The sequence below is a fragment of the Mandrillus leucophaeus genome, unplaced genomic scaffold, assembly GCF_000951045.1.
Source record: "Mandrillus leucophaeus isolate KB7577 unplaced genomic scaffold, Mleu.le_1.0 Scaffold21, whole genome shotgun sequence".
Taxonomy (NCBI): domain Eukaryota; kingdom Metazoa; phylum Chordata; class Mammalia; order Primates; family Cercopithecidae; genus Mandrillus; species Mandrillus leucophaeus.
In genome coordinates, this window is record NW_012102143.1 from 8,309,150 (window position 1) to 8,332,693 (window position 23,544).

General features: G+C 50.2%; 1 protein-coding gene across 1 annotated transcript in view; it reads right to left on the reverse strand.

Moving 5' to 3' along the window:
• HDAC4 (histone deacetylase 4) overlaps positions 1-23,544 on the reverse strand; it is a 271,636-nt gene that overhangs the window by 200,084 nt on the left and 48,008 nt on the right. Inside the window, exon 2 of the mRNA XM_011980321.1 lies at positions 10,230-10,301. Within this exon, the coding sequence (XP_011835711.1) occupies positions 10,230-10,301 (72 nt within the window). The remainder of the gene's footprint in view (positions 1-10,229; positions 10,302-23,544) is intronic.

The window sequence follows — 23,544 nt, forward strand, 5'->3', positions numbered from 1 at the left end:
GGAGGGGTGGAGCCTGGACGGAGGGGTGGAGCCTGGCTGGGCTCAGGAGCAGGAGAGAGGAGCCGGCAAAGCAGGGGAACGCAGGTCCGCCCAGGAAGGCCCACGGGAAGGCCCACGCGGGGCTGGGTACTCAGCAGACTGCTGTAGAACTGAAAGAAGTGCCAGCCCCTTCTTCAGGCGCCTGACTGAACCGCCTTCAATTTCTTCCCCTCACCCGTGGCCACATACCTGCTACCCAAGGGACACCTCCAGTCCTCCCTCACCTGGTCAGACACCTGGCTCTGACGGCCCCTTGGAGCCCCTCGTTGGAAACACAGAGGGCCTGAGTTTGGTTCTGCATCACACATGACAGTGTGCACTGTGTGATCTTGCTGAGGTCCAGAAATGGAAACCTTCCTTAAGAGATGGGCAGGTTCCTCCGGTAGGGGACGTGGTGTTGGTACGGTGAAAACATGACATTAGGGTCAAATGCGGCCGCTGAGAAGGAACACCTTTTCAGCTGGACTGCAACCACCTAACACAGACAAGGACTGGCAAAGGGCCATCTCCCTCATCCTGGCGGCACAGGCTTTGAGATGCCGCTGAGGGCTCTGGATACATTTTACAATCCACAGCCTTAAAGCACACAAAGCTGGTAATAAAAGAAAAAAGATAAAAAGCCCTTTAACCACAAATGATGTCATGATGCAAAAATTCATTCCTGGATAATACTTCTGGCCACCAGTGACACTCCGAATACACAAACCAAACCAAATTCGCAGTGGAAAAAAAAAATCCTTTCTTCCAACCAATCATCACTTAGAAGTGTGGAATCTTCCCCCAGAGACACTCAGTGAGATTTCTCTGCATTCTGTATCAACACAAACCTTAGGGTCACTGCTGGGACTGCCACACAGCTTTCTTTCTCCCTCTAAAGTAGAGAAACAACCAGTCACCAGCTCCACCCCATCCGGGTTTGGTGTGGATGTGTGGACGGTTTTAGAAGCATCCAGAGGATATTTCTCAGACGGCATCCCCAATTCTCCACGATGCCCCAACCAACAACCGTCTGCTTTCTTACCACCTGTGTTCCTTGCTACAGGCAGAGAGTAAGCTCTTCAGAACTCTGGGTCTACAGCAACAACAATGTAAAATGTAACGGGGCAGAACACCTTGTGATCCACGTAAATAACCCAAACACTCTCATGTCCACCCAGGATTGAGAAGCTTTCTATCTTTCTGCCTCAGGTGCCAGGGACAGGGAAAGAACCCGTTGGAAAGTGAGGCTGGCTTGCGGGCGGGGCTGGCAGGGAGCAGTGTCCTCAGCTGCGTGGGGAGGCACAGGTTCCACCCGCCAGCCACGGGGTGGCATTTCAGAGCCACAGGGACATTTCTGGTAAAAAATAACAGAGTGAACACAATCAAGTTGTCCTGCTCCAAGATCCTGCTAAAACTGTGGATTGTTTAGAAAGACACACCAACACAACACACATACAGGAGATGAGAGAGCAGCCACAAAATGCCAGAAGTCAGAAAGGATCTGGGTGAATAAGGTATCAGAGACAGCAAAGCTGACCCATCAGCCAGGGTGGGCCAAGGGAGGGGCAGACCAGTCTCGGTCACACAGCCCTCCGGGGCACAGGGACTGGTGGCACCAGGACTGGAGGTGAAGGAGCATGAAATATCTGCTTAGGGAATGCAGGACCCCAACCACCACTTACCCCTTGTGGCTGCCAGCCCAGGGACTACTCCCCTCTGGAGAGGGAGATGGAACAGTACTGAAAACTGCGACCCAGTGGAAGTTGGCCAGCTACACGTGAGGTGCCCAGGACGGGGGCAGGCAGCATTCGGCCCTCCCAGTGAGGTCACAGGGGTCAAGCAGCCTGCTGGACACCACTGCCAAGCAGAACCGGGCAGCCCCCAGTGGTCAGCACCATGCATGCCCCTGCAGGTCCCGCCAGCCTCAGTGCCCTCTGCTGCAGATGGCAGGTAACCGTGCTCACCAGAAAGGCCAGGAAGACTGTCATCACAGAAGGCAGAGCCTGGACAGACAGACAACGAGCACCTTGGGGAAAATACAGACAGACAGAGAAACAGAGAGAAGTGAAGACAGGCCCTCCAAAGACAGTGACCAGGAGCGGGCGGCAGCCCTGGAGCTCCAGGACGGGAGGGCGTGCCTTGGGTGCTGAGGAACACAGTCTCCGGCCAGTGAAATGAGCAAGCAAGCCTCGGAGGGGCTAACACCATTAAAAGCCAGAAGGGCCCTCTGAAGGCAAACATGACAACTCAGCAGCTTCATGAGAATCACCGCCCCGCAGACCAGGTCCCGCGGGCTGCAGGTCCAGCCGCTGCCACTGCAGGGTGGCCCGGGCCCTCTGCTAGGTCTCCCAGCCGCTTCCATCCACCAGGAATCTTCTCAAGACACATTTTCAGTGCAATTCAAGCCCTCCTGTTGTTATGCTTCCTAGCATCCGCTGGGCTGGCTTTCACTTGAGACGGTCGCTCCTAGGGACATTGCCACAAAGGGATGGGAAGGTGGAAGGGACGGTGGTTGAGCTACAGGAAGGGCAGAGCCACGAACCTGGGTCCAGGCAGATCAGAGGGCACCAGGAAGCAAGCGTGCAAGAGAACACAGACCCCTCCTGTGTGCCGGACGCTGCACCAGACACTTGCCCTCGCTGCCTGTGCCCTGGCCCAGGACCAAGCAGCCCCGGGACGCCGGGTGAGGAGCAGCCTGCTGGAGGCCACGTGGCCGACAGGAGACAGGAAGGCTGTGCTGCCCTCATGTCTGCCCGGCTCCCAGGCCTTAGAGCAACTCAGCTGGGCCCAGGACCTGATCCTTCACTACCCTCTGTCAATACCCAGCCCGAAGCGGGATGGCAGGAGGGAGCTGCCACTGTGAGAGTTAGGAGGAAAGTGAATGTGGTGGAAATAGAGGCGCTGTAGGCCACCTGAAAGGTGCTGTTCTTGGCCCCACAGTGTTTCCACAGAAGCCTGACGTTACTGCTCATAGAAGTTCACAGATCTGAGGGGAAGGAGAGCAGAAACTAGAAGTGACTGTCTCCAGGTGGCAAAAAGCAAACAGCATCAGAGAAAAACAGGACTATCTGAAAGTTTAGGGGAGGACAGGGATGAGACATTGGGAAGGACTGGAGAAGCAGGCATCGAGATGAACAGGCCCTGAAAAATAACACCTTTTGAAATTCTTAAGAGGTACTATGCCTTCAGCCATCGAAGGGGAATTGGAACTTGAGGATTACTCGACGCCACGTCTAGTGAACAAGGTAGTTACCATGCAGGAGGGCGCAGCTTCTGGTCCAAAACTATTCTCAACTATAAATAACAAGGGCTGGGCACAGTGGCTCACACTTGTAATCCCAGAACTTTGGGAGGCTGAGGCAGGCAGATCACTTGAGGTCAGGAGTTCGAGACCAGCCTGGCCAATGTGGTGAAAGCTCGTCTCTACTAAAAATACAAAATCTAGCTGGGCGTGGTGACGCGTGCCTGTACTCCCAGCTATTCAGGAGGCTGAGGCAGGAGAACTGCTTGAACCCAGGAGGCGGAGGTTGCAATGAGCCGAGATCCTGCCACTGCACTCCAGTCGATACAGTGAGACTCTATGTCTCAAAAAATAAATAAAAATAAAAATAATACATAATGGAGCCAATTCGCCTAACTGCCAAAATTGACTTTTAAAGCGTTTCTAAATTGCTCATAATTGTACACGACACGCGCATGGCCTCCAGGAAGGACGCTATATCTCAGTCAGCTTTTAAAGCTACGTGGGGGGCAGACTCCTGCGTCTGGCCTTTGAGTCATGGCTATTCATACAGGTCCTCAGGTGAATGTGACAGAGGGTAGTCGCCAAACTCTCAACATCAGTTTGAACTAAGAGAATCAAATCATGCGAATTCTTTACAGATTTTTCAAATGTTGACGAAAAAAGCCCAACTCTGTAAAACAGCTGAAGAGGTTTATTTTAAGCCAAATATGAGTGACCATGGCCCAGGATGCAGCCTCAGGAAGTCTGTGCCTGAGGCGGTCCCATTACAGGTTGGCTTTATGTGTTTTAGGGAGACAGAAGTTACACAGGCAACACATGTAAGGCATATATTGGTTTGGCCCAGAACATCCTGAAGAAGTAGGGCGAGGGTCTCACAGATCCTAGGCAGACTGAAAGGTTTTCTGACTAAAGAATTGATGTCAGCATAAAAAAAATGTTTGAGTTAAGATAAGGAGGGTTCTTGTTACATGAATGAAGCCTCCAGGAAGCAGGATTCAGAGAGAATAGATGGTAAATGTCTCTTATGGGAACTTAGAAGGTGACTTGTAGTTAAATCTCTCCTGGATCAGGAAAAAGAGACCTGGGGATGGAATTCTCTCCAGAGTGCAAATTTCCCCCGCAAGAGGCAGTTTTCTACAGCCACTCAAAATAGGTGGAAGGAATATATCCTGGAGTAAAATACTTCTATTTCCTGCAGGGCCTGCTCTCTGTAGCCTGCTGCTATCCCCAGAGTCAGGGTGGAACCAGGAATCGCACTTCTGTGTCTGTTTTATCAGTCGTGAGATCGCTGTTTTAATGCTAATGCTGGTCAGCTGGGCCTGAACGCCAAAAGGAGGAGGGTCTAAGGAGGCCTGTCCAAACCCCTATTCCCATCATGGCCTGAACTCATTTTTCAAGTTTCTTTGGGATCCCTTGGCCAAGAAGGGGGTTCATGGGGTTGGGGGACTTAGAATTTTACTTTTGGTTTACACAAACAATTTTATTTTGAAGTCTTTACATTCTGCACTTCATTTTACCTCCAAAAGTTAAAACAAAGCAAGCAAGCAAAAGAAAAAAAAAAAAGCACAGCAGGCAACATGTTCAGCAGTGGACATGACAGTCCTGGCCAATCCTCGACCGTGGCTGGCGAGCAGCAGAGTCTGCGGGTCGGACGGCGCTGATTCCTCAAATACACTTCCGCTGATTTGAGGAAAACAACCCAGACAGTCACGGCAGGCGTCACCAGGAGGAGGTCACCACGGGCTCTCTTCTTCCTGCCACTCCTGCCCGGTCCTTCCATGGGGGCCACTCAAGGAACCGCCAGAGGTGGCCACGGGTCCTTCATTGGACCCTATCCAAACCCCAGAAATGCCAACTTTATGATAAAAGCTCACAAAGGGGCACCACGCAGAAATATTACAACCAAGGACTTTGTTACCACGGGCTCTGTGTATGAAGGCAATTAACAGCTTCCATTGCCAATAAAGGGAGACTTTCGAAGCTTCCCCTGAGGTCACATGTGCTTGCAGATTTGTACCAGATTCCACTTTCTTCTCACCAAACTAAACAACGCAACCACCACCACAAAACACAGCCAGGAGGCAGCGTGAGCTCCAGGCACCAGCCAACCTCAAATACTTCCTGTTCCAAAACGTAAGAGCAGTGTCTGGAAATACGGCCCCTTTGGCAGTGTGGTGGTCAAACACCCGCTTAGATCTGGGAATCCAATGCTGAAGCCAAATGTGAATTTTGCGTTATTTTGGAGAGTTTCTCTACAGTTTCTAGTTAACCCCCTTTAAGGTTCCAGAGTTTTCTTTTAAAAATGGTGCTTTTGAAATGCAACGTGAAAAAGAGCCTCCCTAACTCTAACAGATACACGTTTCCCAGGACACAGGTACAGAGGGTGATGTAAGCGCCAGCCTATGCCTCGGGAAACTGTGGAAATGCTTCTCTTTAGTCCAGTGTTCCTGTCTTAACATTGGCCTCTACCTCCCCTTTAGGCCGATGGAGGGGCATGGCATTTTCTGAGGATGTCTTTCTCCCCAGTAGCACAGCCCTCAGGGCAGACATGTATCCTGCCCTATAATGTATATGCTGAGCGACCCTGGGACAGTGGCCACGGGATCCGAGGCTCTGGCTTTCCTTCTGTAGGAGCAGGAGAGGGTACAGGAGCCGGGGCACTCGGTCCCAGTGGAGAGCAGCGCCGTGAGGGCCATAAGCCCTCAGCATGCCATCTGGGTAACAGTAAGTTCTTCATCCACACTTCCTGTTGTTAGGACGTTTTTTGTTTGCCTCCAGTTTGCTCCTGGATGCCTGAGGTAGGTATCCTCCCCGAAGCACCCCTCTCCTCCATCGAGGTTGTTGAGCAGCTGCAAGGCCTGGCTGGGAGCCAGCTCAACCTCCAGCCCTGGAACCCAATACCCACCACTTTAGTGCAAGTGACTTTTTTTCTACAATAAACACGCATTGCTTTTATAATCAGGAAGGTGGGGAGGGGGGAGCTTTAATTACAATGATTCTGAAAGGAATGACTGAGTAGTAATAGTTTTCAAGTTACCCATAATTCAGCCCTTGGGCACAGTTGGGTTTGTAATCCTGTATGACATTTTGCTGGTCTCTCCTGGTTGACTAATTCCATACCTTCTCCTCTGTCTTCAAACTGCAACATCTCCCCAGCCTAACTCTGAGTCAATGACTCTGCTTGCTCTCTCCACGGGAAAACACAAAGCTCTGGCAGAGAACCGGGGGTCACGAGCTCCCGCCCCCACCCCACCCTGCCACCATGTCTCCACCTGGAATCTGCCTCTGTGTCAAGTCTCCTCCAAGGGTGGCCCTTCCCCTCACCAAGCGGACAACAACTGTCAGGAAGGGGGAAGAGCAAAGCCACGTCCACAACTGTGACAGTCCACTTACTTAAAACACAAAGAAATAGGAGGCAAAGATGGAATAATACTAACAACATGTCTGTTACATCTTAGAGGCAGGCAAATGGTTCTGTGTTTTCTTTTATGATAGAGCTACTTTACAATTAAAAATTTTAAAACATTTTAAAAAAGAAAGAGCAAAGTCTACAGATAAAAAGTTATGAGGGAAGTTGAAGAAATCAAAGCTGATCTAAGACAAATGGCATTTTGGCTTTTTCCTCCTCCAATACAGGTGACAATATCCCAGACCCAAAAACCAAAATCCAAAATGCCTCCAAATCCAAAACCTTTTCTCAGTGACACGCAAAGGCAATGCTCACTGGAGCATTTCTGATTTTGAATTTTTAGACTTAGGTTGCTTAACCAGTAAGTATAATGCAAATATTCCAAACAAAAAACAAACAAACAAACAAAAAACAAAAAAACCCAAATCCAAAACACTTTTGCTTCCAAGCATTTCAGATAAGAGATACTCAACCGGTATAGACTTTCCCAAAGCACGTGACACGCTCACCTGACGTTTCTGAAATCTCAGGCTGGCACACGAACACATGGTATGAATAATGCTTTTCTGTTGGAAGTGCGGATTTATGAGGACTAAGTGTATTGAAAAAGAACCATAATCAGAAAAAGACTGTGTTGGGCATAACAGCATCCACATGAGGGAATGGTCAGGACATGGGACAGATCAACAGTGGGGAGGGCTGCCCAGGCGCTCTTCCTGCTCCGAGTACATGCTCATCTGTTCAAAGGGAACGAGCACTCACGGTGAATGCTGGAGTCATTCCTGATATGTGTATGTGTGTGTGTGTGTGTGTGTGTGTATCAGTCTGTTTCCACATCGTCAAATGTCAAAATGTCAAAAGAATAGTTAAAATTAAATTCAATCATTAGGAAATGTATAACAGCAATTGGGGATTGATATAAAAATATACCTAAAAGTGTTTACACTCCCATATCATAAAAATGTGGCTTTAAAGACATTTTCCTATCAATTTTCAAGTTCTCACCTAACCTGAGATGAATATTTCTTTGTAGTATTTTTCAGTGGGTTGAAATGACCAAAACGCAGTTTGAAAGAACACGCTTCACATGAGAGGCTTCTAAGGCACAGGCCACTGTGCAGGCTCAGTGACGGAGGTCACACAGGACTGCTGCACACGCATGCATCCTTTCTCTGCCCACTGTTCCTGGGCATCGCTGCAACGTTATTTAAAATTACTCTGCAAACACTCCCACCATGCCCACCAGCCCGTGCACGAATATGCAATAAATGCCAGGAGACATGGCACTCTCTTTGACTCAGACCAATGGGAACCGGGTTGCGAGAGAGGTAAATGGCCAGCGTCAGTTTCACGGGGCAGCCTTCCCAACATGCCACCTCTCAAGTCCAGCGGTTCACCCCAAAGGAAGAGAATGAGGGTGACAGGCTGCAGGAGAGGTCCAGGCCTTGAACAGGGATGTGAAGGCTACATCACACACATTCCTCAGTACTAGTCAACGGGACACTGAGATGACATTTATTGAGGAACTACTAAAAAAGCTGACACATACGTTTCATCTTTATGAGAACTCTGTAGAGAGGCATTATCATCCCCGGCTAAGAAATGAGAAAACAAAACCGAGCTATTCAGCAACTCGCCTAAGCTCCCACGCAAACGGGCCGCGGAGGCGGGCCCAGGTGCCCTCTGTGGGAGGCTGAGGCCCCGGCCTGTCCTCACACCAGGCTGGGATCCCACAGCAGGTCTCAACAGGCAATGCGCGCTTCCCAAGCCAGAAAATTAATTTGAAGTCCACCGTTTTTGGTTCACTTGGAAACTATGCATGTTTACCATCTTTTCCCAGCCCATCAAGCTATCAGAAAATCCTCTTAACCTCATGCCACGCCTGGTTAAACACAAGCAAGTTGTCTCAAAAATGCCCCAGCCACAGGATTGTGTTTACATGAAAACAATCCTGGCAAAGTGAACTTGAGAGAAAGTGAAAGCCAGAACTGTTGACGTAAGCCAAAAGTTTAAAATTGTGCATCTTCATCTGGTATTTAAAACTCCCCACCGCTCCCCCAGGCTCCAGTGTGCGGGGGTAAAAAATAAGCTGCTCGATCAGTAATAATGCAGAGTAAAATCAAGGTGTGAAAAACAGAAAAGAGTGCCCCGAGGACCCCCCAAGAGGCCAGGGCACCGTACCCCACAGACATGGAGAGCCTTCCCGGAGCAGGGCAAAGACACCTCCAGAATGCCGGGTTTGGAAAATGACAGAAAACCTGGCTGACCTGGGAGAACTGCAAGGCAAAGAAAGAAATGTCTTCTTGGAAATGTTCGGCCTGGCTCCAAGCTGGCTTCAACTTCCTTTCAGGGGTGATGAGTGGGTCTAACTGGGGCACCGGAGGGCACAGGTGGCAGCAAAGGCTGACTGTCAAGAAAGGCACAGCTGAGCCAAGACCAGAGACCCAGGCCTTAGGACGCAGTCCCTGCAAGGCGCGGCCACATTGCCCTGCAGGACGCATGTGGAACGGAACGCTGGTTCCCTCAGGTCCACGCCTTCAGGAGGTTCGGGTTTTATTCTCGGAGAGGCCGCATGCCTGGGAAGAATGGTAACCTCACAAGGAGTTTAAACCCTGGAGGATTCTACATGGAAACAGGGGTCTTACAGACAAAGAAAAGCGGGAAAAGTCTGTTTCCATGGCCTACAGACTTGGAGTACTTTAAAATGTTACCTACAAGGCCAGGCGCAGTGGCTCACACCTGTTAACTCCAGCACTTTGGGAGGCCGAGGCAGGCAGATCACTTGAGGTCAGGAGTTCAAGACCAGCCTCACCAACATGGTGAAACCCCATCTTTACTAAAAATACAAAATTAGCCAGGTGTGGTGGCACATGCCTGTAATCCCAGCTAGTTGGGAGACTGAGGCAGGAGAATCGCTTGAACCTGGGAGGTGAAGGCTGCAGTCAGCCGAGATTACGCCACTGCACTCCAGCCTGGGCGACAGAGTGAGACTCCATCTCCAAATAAACAAATCCATAAATAAATAAATATTACCTATGGAATGAAATATTTCTGATCACTACCGATACTTTTTTTGTTAAGGAGCTGAGAGGTGCTTGGAAGACAGAGGATGCCACTGACTCATTTAACCAACAAAAGCTGGTGGCAATGGACAAGGCGTGGTCTGTCCATGGTCGCATGGCCAGTGGGACCCAGCCCCGCCCACTGCAAGCTCAGAGGACTTTCCTACAGGTCCTCATGGGGATCAGGGCCAGGGCTTACACCCAGACCAAGCAGTCGGTGCCTTTGGGAAGAACACATCCTTTAGCACCAGAGAGGAAACAAAAAACAAAAAACACAAAAGATCAGCGTTTCTCTACCATTCACATGTCATGGAGCCATTTCATTTCCAAAAAGGATGGCCTCGTTTACCATCAGGAAGAACACCCAAATTCAGTGAGCCTGATAACCCACACCTCCCCCGTCGCCTTCTCCGCACTCCTCCAGTAAGGCAGAGCCTTTGAACACCTCTGGTTCAGCGCAGGGCCAGCCGGACAGGGCAGGGGTGGGCAGACTTACCCGTGCTGGGCATGTGGTTCACGCGGGCAGGATTCAGCAGCTCCACTGGCTGGTCTCGGCCAGAAAGTCCATCTGGAGAAGAGAGAAGGCATTGGCTTCAGAAACTGCGTGCATTTCAGCCAACATACTTTACGCTGGGAGTCTGCAGGGAGTAACTCCCCAAACAATGAAATGCATGTGTCCTTCCTACTTTTAAAGGGGGATACTTTCAGCGTCGTCATAGATTATTTGTATTTGCCAAAGAAAATCACAGATCCTTTGTAGAATAATCAAAATAGCCTCCTACTGAGATATGGCAAACGCCCGTTTCTGGCCTAAGAGCCCCTGGCTGAGCAATTTGGGTTTACTTCTGCTCAGCAACCACATTATACCCACTCGTGCTGATCAGAAGTCGGCTTTTCTGCAGACCACAAGCATTAAGATAATGAAAAGAGAAGAGCAGCTCTTCTTCCCAGATAGTGACAAATGGTCTGGACACTCACAGAAACACGGCACAGGGAGCACTCCAAACCCACCGGGTGTGCGGACAGGGAAGGAGGCGAGCTGAGGCCACTCCGGCCTCAAACAGGCATGGAGAACGCTTCACCAGGTGTTCTCAAGGTAGAGTCCTTTCTTTTAAATCCACGTTTAAACTGTATTCAGGAGCTGTTTCTATCTATTCAGACTCACTGCAAAGATGAGACTGGAACCCACCCACCACCTAAACCTGGCGCAGGCTGGATTTAGACTGCCTGGTATTTTTCTATATTCTCCCAAGCAGAAAGGAAAGAAAACTCTGGCAAGATTTCCAGGAATCACACTTTTCTTTTAAAATTAGCTTCTGACAAGTGGTGTAAAATGCCCTGCAATCATGTGCATATCATTACAGACATGCACGCAGAGGTCATTTTCCTTACTAAGCGAAGGAGAAGAGCACCAGTTTCGCAGGGCAGCCATGGAACTCTGTAGACACAAGTTTTAAAACAGGACAAAAACGACTAACATCAGGTCAAATGACTGCAAAAAAAAAAAAAAAACCCCACTTTTTATCCAAAATAGATAATTCCTAGCATCACCAACCCCTGCGTGTCCTTGGAGATGATGTTCAGTATCCAAGAACGGAAACAAGGGTGCCAGGAGATTGGAGGGCACACTCTTGAGATCTGAAGCCCATCCTAAGGTGGAGTTGGGAAAGTGTGAGGCCAGCATGGACCTGCAGGAGCTCAGCAGGTGAGGCTGCTCTTGGGTAATGCAGAGATCAAACGTGGGAGCCAGAAATAAAAATTAAACTTAAGACAACAACAAAAAACCACGGGTACCTCTCCAACCAACCAGCAGCTCCTCCCAAGTCTCAGCAACTCTTAAGGTTTCAAAACAGAAGTAAGACACTGGGCATATTTGGGGGCAAAACAGTTCTGCTTCCCTGGGTCAAGAGAAAGACCGGCAGGTCACAGTTACACCTCAGAAGCAGCCACCAGACCTAAGCAATCACCCCAAGCCTTCACACATTCCAGGGCTTTCTCAAAGAACACGGCCGCCTGGGAGATGGCCTGGATGCTGAATTGTAAACATGATGCCATGTCTCACGAGAACCTTCACTGCAACTCAGAAGGAGACCCCAGATAGTGGTGGAAAGTACTTTTCAAGCCTTTTTTTCCTAAAAATAAATAAATGCTCATTGTAGAAAAAAATAAATTCAAAAAGGTGCTTGTACATATGTATGTGTGTATATGTATGTGTGTATGTGTGTGTATTTAACCCAAATCCCGCTATAAATACTTTCAGAAATAGCAGAAGGCCCTTTTGAAGATCTCAATGTAGCTGTAGTTTTCCAGTGGGAAGGGGTCAAGAGGAGGGTGCTTGGGTGGACCACCCTGGTCAGGGCTCTGCACCAGTTCCTAGGAACCAATGCCTGTCCCCAGAACCGCTTCCCCTGTAGTCAGCCCAATGCCCACCCTTAGCTTCCCACTCAGCAAAAGCCCTGGAACCAGAAAGTTTGGAAACCAAGAAGGCCCCCAGTGGTGAGCAGCAGCGGTGGGGCCAGAGTCCCAGCTCACATGAAGCTCCTTCTTGAGTTTAGAAGTGAACCGCTTATCCCTGAGCCCAAAAGGCGAATCCCTCCAGCACCAAGTTCATAAATAAGGCCTAATTACAAGTTACTTTTACTACGCTGAAGCAGGAAGACACATCAGATCTCAGTGCAACCGATTCGACTTGTAAGTCACGACATGTGGCGTTCCTGTATCCACAAGCATCACTCGTGTGTATCAGATCAAGGTGCAGCTTAGTGGGTCTTGGCTCACCTACATTTCTGGGCACTGGGTTGGGCCGGGTCCCACCTATCCTTTAAGAAGACATTGATCGTGCGCTTGCACCAGCTGGCACACCAAGGAGAATGCCGCTCGATAACATCTGCGGAAACCAGACCTTGAACTTCACATGTCCCGTCCTGTACACTGACGGGTGGGGTGGTTTCTGACACCAGCCAACTGGTACCAACTGGGTGTCCAATGATCCAGTTCCACTCTGACAATAACCGCCCAGAGCTAGCACACACGCCACAGCTTAGGGGCTCAGGTCGACAAGGCTGCCCCCATTTCAGACACAAGTCCTGGGCCTCCTGGACTCCTAAAGATCAGCTATAAACCAGGAGTTCCCACAAGCCCCTCTCAGGTTCTGGAATTTGCTAGAAGGGCTCACAAAACTCAGAAAAACACTTCACCATGTTGACGGGTTTATTGTAAAAGATGCAAATAAACAGCAACACGAAGGCAGGGTCTGGAGGGGTGCTGTGTGCAGGAGCCTCTGTCTCAGTACCACTGGGTCGCAGGTGTAGCTGAACGTTCTGCCCCTCTCGTCTCTGGGTCCTGATGACCAGCCCCATTCTGAGGCTACCCAGGGGTCCTGCCCTAAGTCACTTCATTAGCATAAACCCAGAAGCCCATAAGAAGCTCCTCCGAATAACGAAAGGCTCGCCTGACACTCAGGAACCTCCGGGATCCTAAGAGCTCCCTGCCGGGAATGAGGACAAAGACCAGACAGGCTTTTTCTTCCACCACCAGAGATGCCGCTTGTTCTCACTGTGTGCCCCTGGCTGGCCTCATAACAACCTGTAAATTCAAACCCCCAACACTGCCATGTTCACATCCTCGTAGAATGACATGGAAATGCTTCAAGGGAAAGCTGTTCTGATGCGGCACTGGGTTAATAGGAAGCGACTGCCTCTCACGGAAAGAGGCAGCCATGTGGAACTATCAGAAAACAGCAGGAGTGTCTCAAGCACACAGGGGCCTTGGAGGAGGCGGCACAGACATGGCTCTCAGTGCCGGACGCTAACCCCACATGTGGAGGCCCCATGAGCCCCAGCCAGCTGGAAAAACGGCCGCAATCTCTTTAAGACAAGATCCCGGCCTGAGCCGTCCTTGGTCATCCACCTGGACAGCATGACAGATGCTGCGTCCCTCATTATGAAAGGCGGGGGCTCAGGGCAGCAGCCATGATCAAGAAGTCAAACACTAAAGGCAAACGTTTTGCCAGAGGTGGCTGGTGGAACGTGATCCTGGGGGCAGAGCAGTGGCGGTGAGAGTGCACTTTGAAGGCGCAGGGGCCACCATGCCTGGGAAAGACAGCTTTGCAATGGACCTAAACAAAGCGCGGCCAATGAGGCAAAGGACATCCGTCACCAGGGTGAAACAGACAAGCTACGGGACACGGTCAGCTGGAAGGCGGGATGGCATCCGGGACGGCATCCGTGAATGTGCACAGAATAGATTCTTAACGCTGTGTTTTTTCAGATGTCATATTCCAGAGTGAGTTAAAATGAAATTAGTGATGAGAGGTGGAATTTCCATATTTATCTGCCTCTGGGCTGAAATTTCTCAGGCTAAGGAGAAAGTGGTGCTAAGAACCTGACATTGACAAGCTGGAAAATAATTAAGATGGGAATCAAAGTACCACTTCCTCATCACACACCTGCGGCAAGCAGGTTCCCTCTATCTGTCTCCGCTTGAGAATCTATTTTTGGAAACCCTGCTGGATGGGGACGACAGTACTGAGTGTCCTCAAACGGCATTTAATCGGCGCTGGGGCTGCAGACCAGACGCACACTGAGAGGGAGGCTGAGGAGCGTGGGTACCTCCGTGTCCTCACCAGCAGGTGATGTGCCCCAGCGCGCTCCACGCACCCACGGTCGACTGCAGTGATCACATCAGTCTTGCAAGGAGTCCCGTTCGCGCCGACTGGACCCAGCGCGAACTGAGCATTGTTTGAGACTCGGGGTCCGCCCATGGGAGGAGCAGGGCTCAGACAGACAGGGCTTTTGCTTTTCAGAACCCGCCTCGCGTCAGGCAGGTAGGTGTGTCTAACCAGAAACCTGGCCTTCCGGAGCCAAAGGAACCTCACTTTCACCCGGAGGGCCCAGGCCCCCCACTTCACACGTGGGGAAATGGCCTCAAGGGTTGTGCAGTTTCCCAGGATCATGGAGTGGGCACCAGTCGGAACCCAGTTCATCTCAACCAAACCAGCAGCTTGTCTAAAGCTGGACCTCAAGCAAACAGGTGCCCACCAAGACCAGTGCCCTCCTCACAACACTGCCACACAAGAAAGGAGGTGGCTTGAGCCAATAAAGACAGCATGTGAAAGCCCCACGCACAGGCTCCTGAACTGGGAGGGGAAGGGAGTGGGGAGGAGGTGTGGTTTCACCCTTGGGAACCGCCTGGGACCACCTAGTCCTGTCCAGGTTGGGGTGAAAGGGTGTTCCTTGAAGGTTTCACTTGCCTTTTCCAGATGACCAATGGCACTAACCATCTTCTTACATGTTTATTGGCTTTTTCATTGGCTATTTTGGATTCATGTCTTTTTGACTCGTTTTTTCCCCCGGTTGGGTTGTCTTTTTCTTACTGATTCAGAGGAATTCTTTACAAATTCTGAACATTAGTCCTCTGTCAATTAAATGCTACAGATATCTTCTCAAAGGTCCTATTTCTCAATCGTTCAAAGCTTCTGCTTTTATGTCAGGTTCAAGAAACTCTTCTCTTCCTGGAGGCTGCAGAGATATTTTAACATATTTTTACCCTGAAACTTTGCACTGTTCCCTTTTATACGTAAGTCTCTCATCTACTAGCACCGATGTTTGTATATGCTATGGGACGGGGGTTTGGGTTACGGTTTCCTATGAGAACAGCCAAATGTCCCCTCAGTGGTACTAAGAGATCTTATCCTTCACCATGGATCGGCAACATTAGTTCCCTTATAAGCCAAATCTCAATCCTATTGGCCAACTTGTTTATAGTTTTGCCAATAATCATACTGTCTTAACCACCATAACTGTACAATAATTCTTAATACTGGCAAGGCAAAAAAACCCTACTTTTTTCTTTCAGATCATCTGGGGCAAAACTGGCCCTTTACTCTGCCACATAAATTTTAAAATTAACTTGTCAAGTTCCACAGAAAGAAAGAAAGACAAGACAAGACAAGAAAGAAGGCAGGGGAGGGGAGGGGAGAGGAGCAGAGGGGAGGGGAGGGGAGGGAAAGGAAAGGAAAGGGAAGGGAAAGAAAGGAAAGGAAAGGAAAGGGAGAGAAAGAGAGAGGAAGAGAGAAGAAGGGGGAAAGGGAGGGAGGGAGGGAGGCAGATGAACAGTGCCTAGGATTGCACTGCATCTATCATTTGGGGAGAAGATAATCTTTATAGTATTGCATCTTCCCATCCATGAACATGGGCTATTACCTCATTTCATTTCTCTCAGAAATGTTTCAGAATTGTCAGTGTTGCAGTCTTGAACATCTTTAGATTTATTACTAGGTATTTAATATTTGGTTTCCATTTCAATTTCTGCTTGCTCACATATGGAAATACAATTAATTTTTACATATTGGTTCTGTATTGTAGACTATTCATTCCAGTCATTTTTTCTGTAGTTATTGTGTATTTTCTACATACAGAATCATGTCACGTATAAATAACGACAGTTGATTCCACCTTTCAGACCTCACGCCTTTTCTTCTTCTTTATTTTGCTGGCTCAGTCCCACAGTATAGTAACGGAAGAGAAATGGTGATAAAAAGACAGCTTGGTCCTGTTTCTGATCTTAGGAAGGATGTTTCCAATGTTTTACTGGAAAGCATATTGCTTGCTGCAGGTGTCCAACAGGTAACTATCAGATTAAGGAAGTTCCCATCTACTCCTAGATTGCCAAGACATATTTTTAAATCATATATGTTTGCTTAACTGTATTAAACTTTTCTGCATCAATTCAGCTTATTAAACAATTTCCCCATCCATCTGATAACATGGTGAAATTCTTTTTCTCACGTCAAACTAACTTTGCATTCCTGTGACAAACTAGCGTGGTCAGGCCCAGGGAGTTTTTGGGAAAAGGAAAGCAGCAAGAGCTCCACACACGTGGGGACCTGAGGTATACCTCAACTCTTTTCCACGCTTGATTCTGAAGACTCAGAGACCTCAGTCCTACATTTCAGCCTTAGCACCTCACTTAAATATTTTGTTATGAGCATAAAAGGAGAATTGGATAAACTGACATTCTAAAGTGTGTTTGGTGGGGGGTTGCCGACATAGATGAAAACACCGAAACCGCTGTGACCCAGGAGAGTATAGGTCACGCCTCACTGTGCACGCCTCACTGTGCTAACAGAGCTGTTTTTCAGACACAGGAATGGAAGCTTAGGGCTACTGGGTAACAGTAACGACTCAGTCTTCATTAGAGCCAATCTCCCCATCCTTTCATATTTTTCAAACAAAGGTTTTGTTTTAGAACAGCTATGAGCTTATAGAAAAATTAAAGCTAGTAGAGACTTACCCTTTACTCTGCACCCTCCATGCCCTATCACTAACCTCTTCCATTAGGATGCTGTGCTTAGGTGTCATTAAAGGAAAAGCCTGGACTTGATTCAGATTTCATGTTTTTCCCTGGTATCCCTTCTCTGTCCCAGCGCCCATCCAGGGTCCTGCCTCTCTTGGCTGCGACAGTATCTCAGACCTTCCTTGTTTCTGATGACCTTGACAGCTTTGAGCAATCCTGCTTGGGTATTTTACAGAATGTGCCTCAACTGGGGTTTGTCCCAGGGCCTCACTGGGACTCCAGGGACTGAGTTGCGTGAACACCTAGCAAGGGCTGACGTCAGACCAGAGAAGCCCCGATACCTTCAAACCGAACTTCAAGGGGAACGGCAGAGTTTCCATAGTTTAAGGAAAGAGCTTAGCCTTAAAGCAAAGACAAAAGAAACCACTTGGTTCTCGTGTCTGGGGCAAAAGGACTTGTCTTTTGCCTGAATAAAGAGGGACGGAAAACTCCTTCTGCTGGGAGGATTGGCCATGAAGAAAACAGACTCCTGGCCTACACCGAACTGGTAGGTGTCTGTGAGAAAGCCCCGCTCGTGGGCTCACGTGGCCCACCAAGACCCGCACCTCCCGGAGGGCGTGGTGCGGTGCACACTCACATACAAACCTCCCCTCCACACGGCGTATCAGTCAGTGTGGAATGAAGTGGATATCTATCTGGGCTTGGGGCCATAATGCCATCCCCTCGGGCCTCTAACCTGTGTGACCAGTGGTAGTATTTTACTGGCACTTTGATGCCTTTGTTCAATTAAATTATAAAAGGGAGTTCAGTGGGCTGAAATGTCATGGCTTGGAGACAAAATGATCTACAAGGTCAGCCAAATACTCAAATTCCCCCTAGGTCCTTCCCCTGACCTGAGCCCCCAGAGGGATCTCCATCTGCCACCCCAAGCAGGACCTGCACCTGCGCTAGCCTCCTCCCGGCTCAGCCTCCTGCTTTGCTGAGTGACCCCAGCAGCCCCCAGCCCTGCCATCAGCCCATCCTCCCTCCACTGTGTGGCCCACACCCTGGCACTACCCCTGGACCTGGCGGATACTAGGCATAGGCTTGGTGCTCCATAAACTCGTGCCCGCCCAACCAGCCGTCCCCGGGAGCCCTGCTCATAGCCTCGAGCATCCCAGGCCACTAGATTCTGCTTTTCCCCACTGCGCAGGTTACTGAAAATTACCAAAGTTCCGTAACAGTGCTTGCATCTGCCCATTAATAGAAATTAAACTTTAATGAGTAAGTGTTGTGAATTCCTCAGGCATGTCCAACATAGTTTATGCATATTTATTAGAGAAAATGAAAATGGAAAAAGATTCTTTCCTTAAGCAGTATTTTTCCTTCAGGGTAATCAGGCAGTCTTTTAAAATGTCAAGGATAACCTAAGAAGTATTCTTGTTGTCTCTCCACTAAGAATCAAAACTAGCTGTAGCTGCCGGCTTACAGGAAATGTGGGTTTGGCAGAACCTGCTAAAGGACCCTGGATTGGCTATGATCAGTCAAGTCTTGAAACAGAAAATCCCAGGACAAAGGACTCAGTGAGGCGGACAGGGGGTTGGGGAAGATTTCAGATATGCCCACCAGTCCCAATGTTTTGGTCTGGATTTGAGCAACTGGCTGTAAAAAGACAGTTTTTAAGACAACCAGTAAAAATTAAACATCGCTTGGGTATAAGATGATATTTAGGAATCATGATTCATTCTGTTGAGTGTGATAATGGGGTTGGATCTGTTAGAAATACACATTCAAGTATATAAGGGATGGTGCTATGGCCTCTGAGATCAGTTTTAAATTCTCCAGAAATTAACAGTGTGGTAGATGAAAGGGTCATGATGGACAGCCTCAGGGACTTACTAGGGGGAGGTGGCTGTGGGCAGTCACTCTATGCACTGGTCTCTTTCCTTTCATATGTGTTTGAAACTTTTCGTAACAATTTTTCAAGAGATGCCAGGAATAAAGACAAGCCTGTCCCCACCTTCTATTCAACATGGTTGGTCTTCGCTGAGCATCTGCTAGGTGATCTACCTAACCTGTTCCTTCATCAATATTCCGACAGTCTTCAGTTCATCCCCAGTCCCTGAGTTCAAGCAGGCACACACGTCTGGTTCACAGCTCAGCGAGCAGGCCCTAAGCGCCTGGGAACGTGAGAGTGGGCAACGCAGAGGCCTGGCCCCAGCCCAGCAGAACCAGGGACCCACACTGGCCGCCTGCGTCCAGCCCCGCTATGGGGTCTGCCTGGTGCCAGCACGGGACCCACACCGGCTGCCTGCATCCAGTCCCGCTACGGGGTCTGCCTGGTGCCAGCACATGCCCAGATACGGGCCAGAGGAAACTGCAGGGGGCACCCAGCTGCTCTCATGTGCCAGGCAAGGCTTGCTAACACCTGCAGCTTAGTTGGGTGATGGGGACAAAAGGTGCAAACTGAGCCCGCTGGACACGCAGACTCAGCAGGCAGACGGAGCCTGGTGGGGAGGCGAACGCGGGCAGGAGTGAGCCACGGAGAAAAGGGAACAGCAGGTTACTCGGGGATTTTCCCAGGGAAAATGTGGCAGTGGAAAAACGCCGCCTTGCCACCCGCCGCTGTTTGAGATACGATCCACGTACCCAGGAGGCGTGGCAGCCGGAGAAGCACGGGGGCGTCATGGGCTACAGGGCGCAAGGAGCGGTGTCAGGAATCAGTGTGGAAAAGGGGCTGCCCGGGGGCTGAATGGGGCTGTCCTGTCCCCGCAGGTCCTGGCACCGAGTACAGAGCCAGGTGTGTGGGCGGGGTCCGGCCAGGCACTGGCTGAGCGGGTGATGGCCACGGCGCCGGGAGGAGTGAAAACAAGCTTCTGCTGCTGCTCCGCAAGGCCCTGCTCTGTGCTATACGGGCCGGAGAACAGCGTTTCCTGGAGGGAGTGTCTCAGGGTCTCTCCCAGACAGTTCTGCAGGGCCTGGCGTGGCCATGCTGCTTCCTCCCTAAGTAAGACAACACGGAGAGACAGCTCTCAGCTGTCCCTACCTAAAAAGTGGCACTGGCCAGCTCGAGTGTTCATAAGCGATTTAGCAAATCAGGAGAAAATGTCCTTGCCTGCCTCAGAAAACAGCACCGTCTCTGCTCCTGAGAGGATGCCCACTGCCCAGTGGTGAGGGCACACGTGGGCGAGCCACTGCACAGCTGCTCTGTACAGCACTGGGAGCCTGCAAGGAGGATCACCTGGCATGCACCCTGTGCAGGTTCCCCAGAGCCGCCTGGCATCTGCTAGGTGATCCGCAGCCAGTGGGAGGAGCCACACACAACAGACGTTAAATAGGAACACTGCAAAACACACAAACGGCATCTCCACGGCTAATGTAGGATGGTTTTCTGGATAGGTTCCCTTCAATTAAGCTAATGATGAAAAAGGTGATGCAGCTATCGGCAATGGCTGGAGACTAGCTCTGCGGTCTGCTCGTGGATAACCGCGCTCCCTCACGGCTGGGCCACTCGCACGGCCGGGCAAACCGAAATGCCCACTTTTTCATGCTGTACCCACTGCTTCTGTTTCCCCACAGGCATCCTACTTTCTAAACTAACACCTCTTCACTCCCAAGAAGTCTAACAAATATCATACAATTCCTGAATCTACCCTCCACCTGGACGTAGACCCCGTGTGGAAGGCGGTCCTGCAGGGTTTGGGGTGGAATATCTCCCCTGTCGAGTGGAGACAAGGCTGACATGAGGAGTGAATAAATGAATACAGATAAAGGAGGAGGCACACAGTGCGTGCGGGGCAAGAGACTCCCTTTGCTCCTCCCGCTTCACCTTCGCTTCAGTGCCGCAGCCAGGGCCTGGGCCCTCCACGCCATGGCATCTGAGCCGAACAAGCTGCTCACCAAACGTGACCCAGCAACGAAAACCACTTACAGACGAACCATTCTCCTAGAATATTTTCCACACTGCTGAACATCACAAACTCACTAAAGGTGCTTGTGGTTAGGTGGCAGGAAGCTGGAAAATAGGTGCATGTTAATAAGTAGCTCACGAAAAATGAGTCACTAATTCAGAACAATAAACCCAAAGTGGCCATTTGCGGAAAGTCTAGGCAGGCACATTAACTGCGCGGCTGGGAGCATCAAAGCAGGGATCCGTCCCTGGAGCGAGGCGGAAAACGGAGGGCGTGGACCACACACTCTCCTCCTCTCCACCAAACCAGACTTGCAAGCACTGCTCATTCTCTGTGCAGAAAATGGATCCTGTGACGCCAACTTTAAAGCAGCATTTCGGAAGTGACCAATCTGTGGTCGGTGGCCAGTGAGATGGGGAGAGAGTGAGGCTGGGGCTCCCCCAGCGCCCACAAGACTCGGTGATGTTCTGTGCAAGTCAGGCTGACCCCACCAGCAGCTGCCCAAGTGACAGGCCGGTGGCCTCACCCAGCAAAAGTCTGTTCCAAGGGCTCTTCAGCCAGCAGGCCCCTTGGGTTGAAAGACTTACTCCTCTAGCACTTTTTTTTTTAAGATGGAATTCTTGTTCTTTCGCCCAGGCTGGAGTGCAGTGGCACGATCTCGGCTCACTGCAACCTCCACCTCCCGGGTTCAAGCAGTTCTCCTGCCTCAGCCTCCCGAGTAGCTGGGACTACAGGCACCCGCCACCACGCCTGGCTAATTTTTCTGTATTTTTAGCACAGACGGGGTTTCACCGTGTTAGCCAGGGTGGTCTCAATCTCCTGACCTCGTGATCCACCCGCCTCGGCCTCCCAAAGTGCTGGGATTACAGGAGTGAGCCACTGTGCCCGGCCACCTCTAGCACTTTTTTAGGACAATCTTTGCCTCAATTCACTGAAAATGTATTTCATTTTCTAAACTATTGTTCTTGCTGTATCTTGCTAGAACTAAACATAACATCCTGCTTACATTCTAAATGAGAAACAATAACAGCTAAATAACTCCTTGTGGGAGCTGAGGATGGTCAGGCACTTGTCTCCGGGTTTCATTCACAGAAGTGGTACTCATGGTTCTCACCAGGGAAATAACTGGCACAGATACTATTATGGTCCGCATTTTAAAGACGCCAGGGAGATAATAAAGGCCATCCTGATCAAGGTTGGGACCAACTTTCAAAAGCAGACTGACCCCCACTCTGCTGTTCTGCCTCTCCACACGGACTCATTCAAGCCTCAAGGTCAACATCCCATCACTGGCTCATTCATTCAAGTTTTCCTGAACTAGCTATTAAGTGGCCGTCACAATTTTGGGGACACAGCGTCGTAAGTCCCTGCACCCCAGGCTTCCACTAGAGAAGAGGGGATGATACGTAAATCAACAGACCGTGTGGGATCACGTGCTGGAAAAGAGGGCCCCGTGAGGTGGTGGCGTTTGAGCAGACACCTGAAGGACGTGTGGGGTCAACGATCCCAAGGATGTGCACATGAGGTGGAGCAAACAGCAAGGGCAAGGCCTGGGAGGGGAACAAGCCTGGGGGGTTCCCATGGGGCAGGCAGAGGAGACACGGCCTCAGGTCCGAAGGCTTCAGTGAGGACCTTCCATTCCGACTCCAGCCACCCTGCAGAGCGTCACCCAGGGCGGGGAGGGGCTGCGGAAGGCCGGGGAGGCGGAGGGGGAGCTGGGAGAGATGGGGAATGGGATCCATCAGGACTCTGCGATGGACTCGGCATGGGTGTGCCGCACTCACCCAGGTGGGAAAGACAGACAGGCTGGCGTGGGGAGAAGCGAGCTGGAAATCCAAAATGTAGATTTGATGGAACCTGCTGATTTTAAGAGAGCCACTCACCGTTTTGAAGAGCAAACAGTACATCTAAACCCCCTTTGAGTCATTACTTTGTGACTTTCTCAGGAAAAAAAAAAAATCCAAAATGTCCAGATTTTGTGTCGATGGTTCAAAATTCAAGTTCTCCATATTCGACAACACATATTTCAGCAGCATCCTTTACTCTACCTGAAATCTCACTATCCAAACACCACCCCATCCTGGGAGGGGCTCTAGTCTTCTCAAATATTTATTCATTCCTTTAGCTGAGCTACTAAAGAAAAAAAAATAAGGAGCTGAATATTAAGTGACACACACTGCACTCAAAACTCGTGTCAGGGAAGAATGTGCACAAAACATACACAAGCAGTGAAGACGCGTTTAATGTGTCAGCTGGCTGCTCCACACTGGTTCCGCCGTCTCTCACCCGGCGACAGCTGTGCTCCTTCCTGCTGCGGCGCGTCATCCACGGGGACGCTCTGCTTCGGGGCCTCCTGCCTCTGGAAGGAGGCCGTGCACTGCTGCCCAGTGGAGCATCTTCCGTGACGGCCACCGCAGCCTCTCCCGTCGGAAGTGCAGGGAATACCCCGCTCCATGTCTCCTCTGATGATGCATGGATGTCCTCTGGTTCAATAAAGCACCTGCTTTTATTCCATGTCTCTGACAAGCACTAGGAGACAGGTGTGGTCCAGACATCACGTTAGGTGCTGAGAACCCAGGTGATGAAGACAGAGTCGGCCCCCAGGGGTCCGAGAGAAGCGGTCCA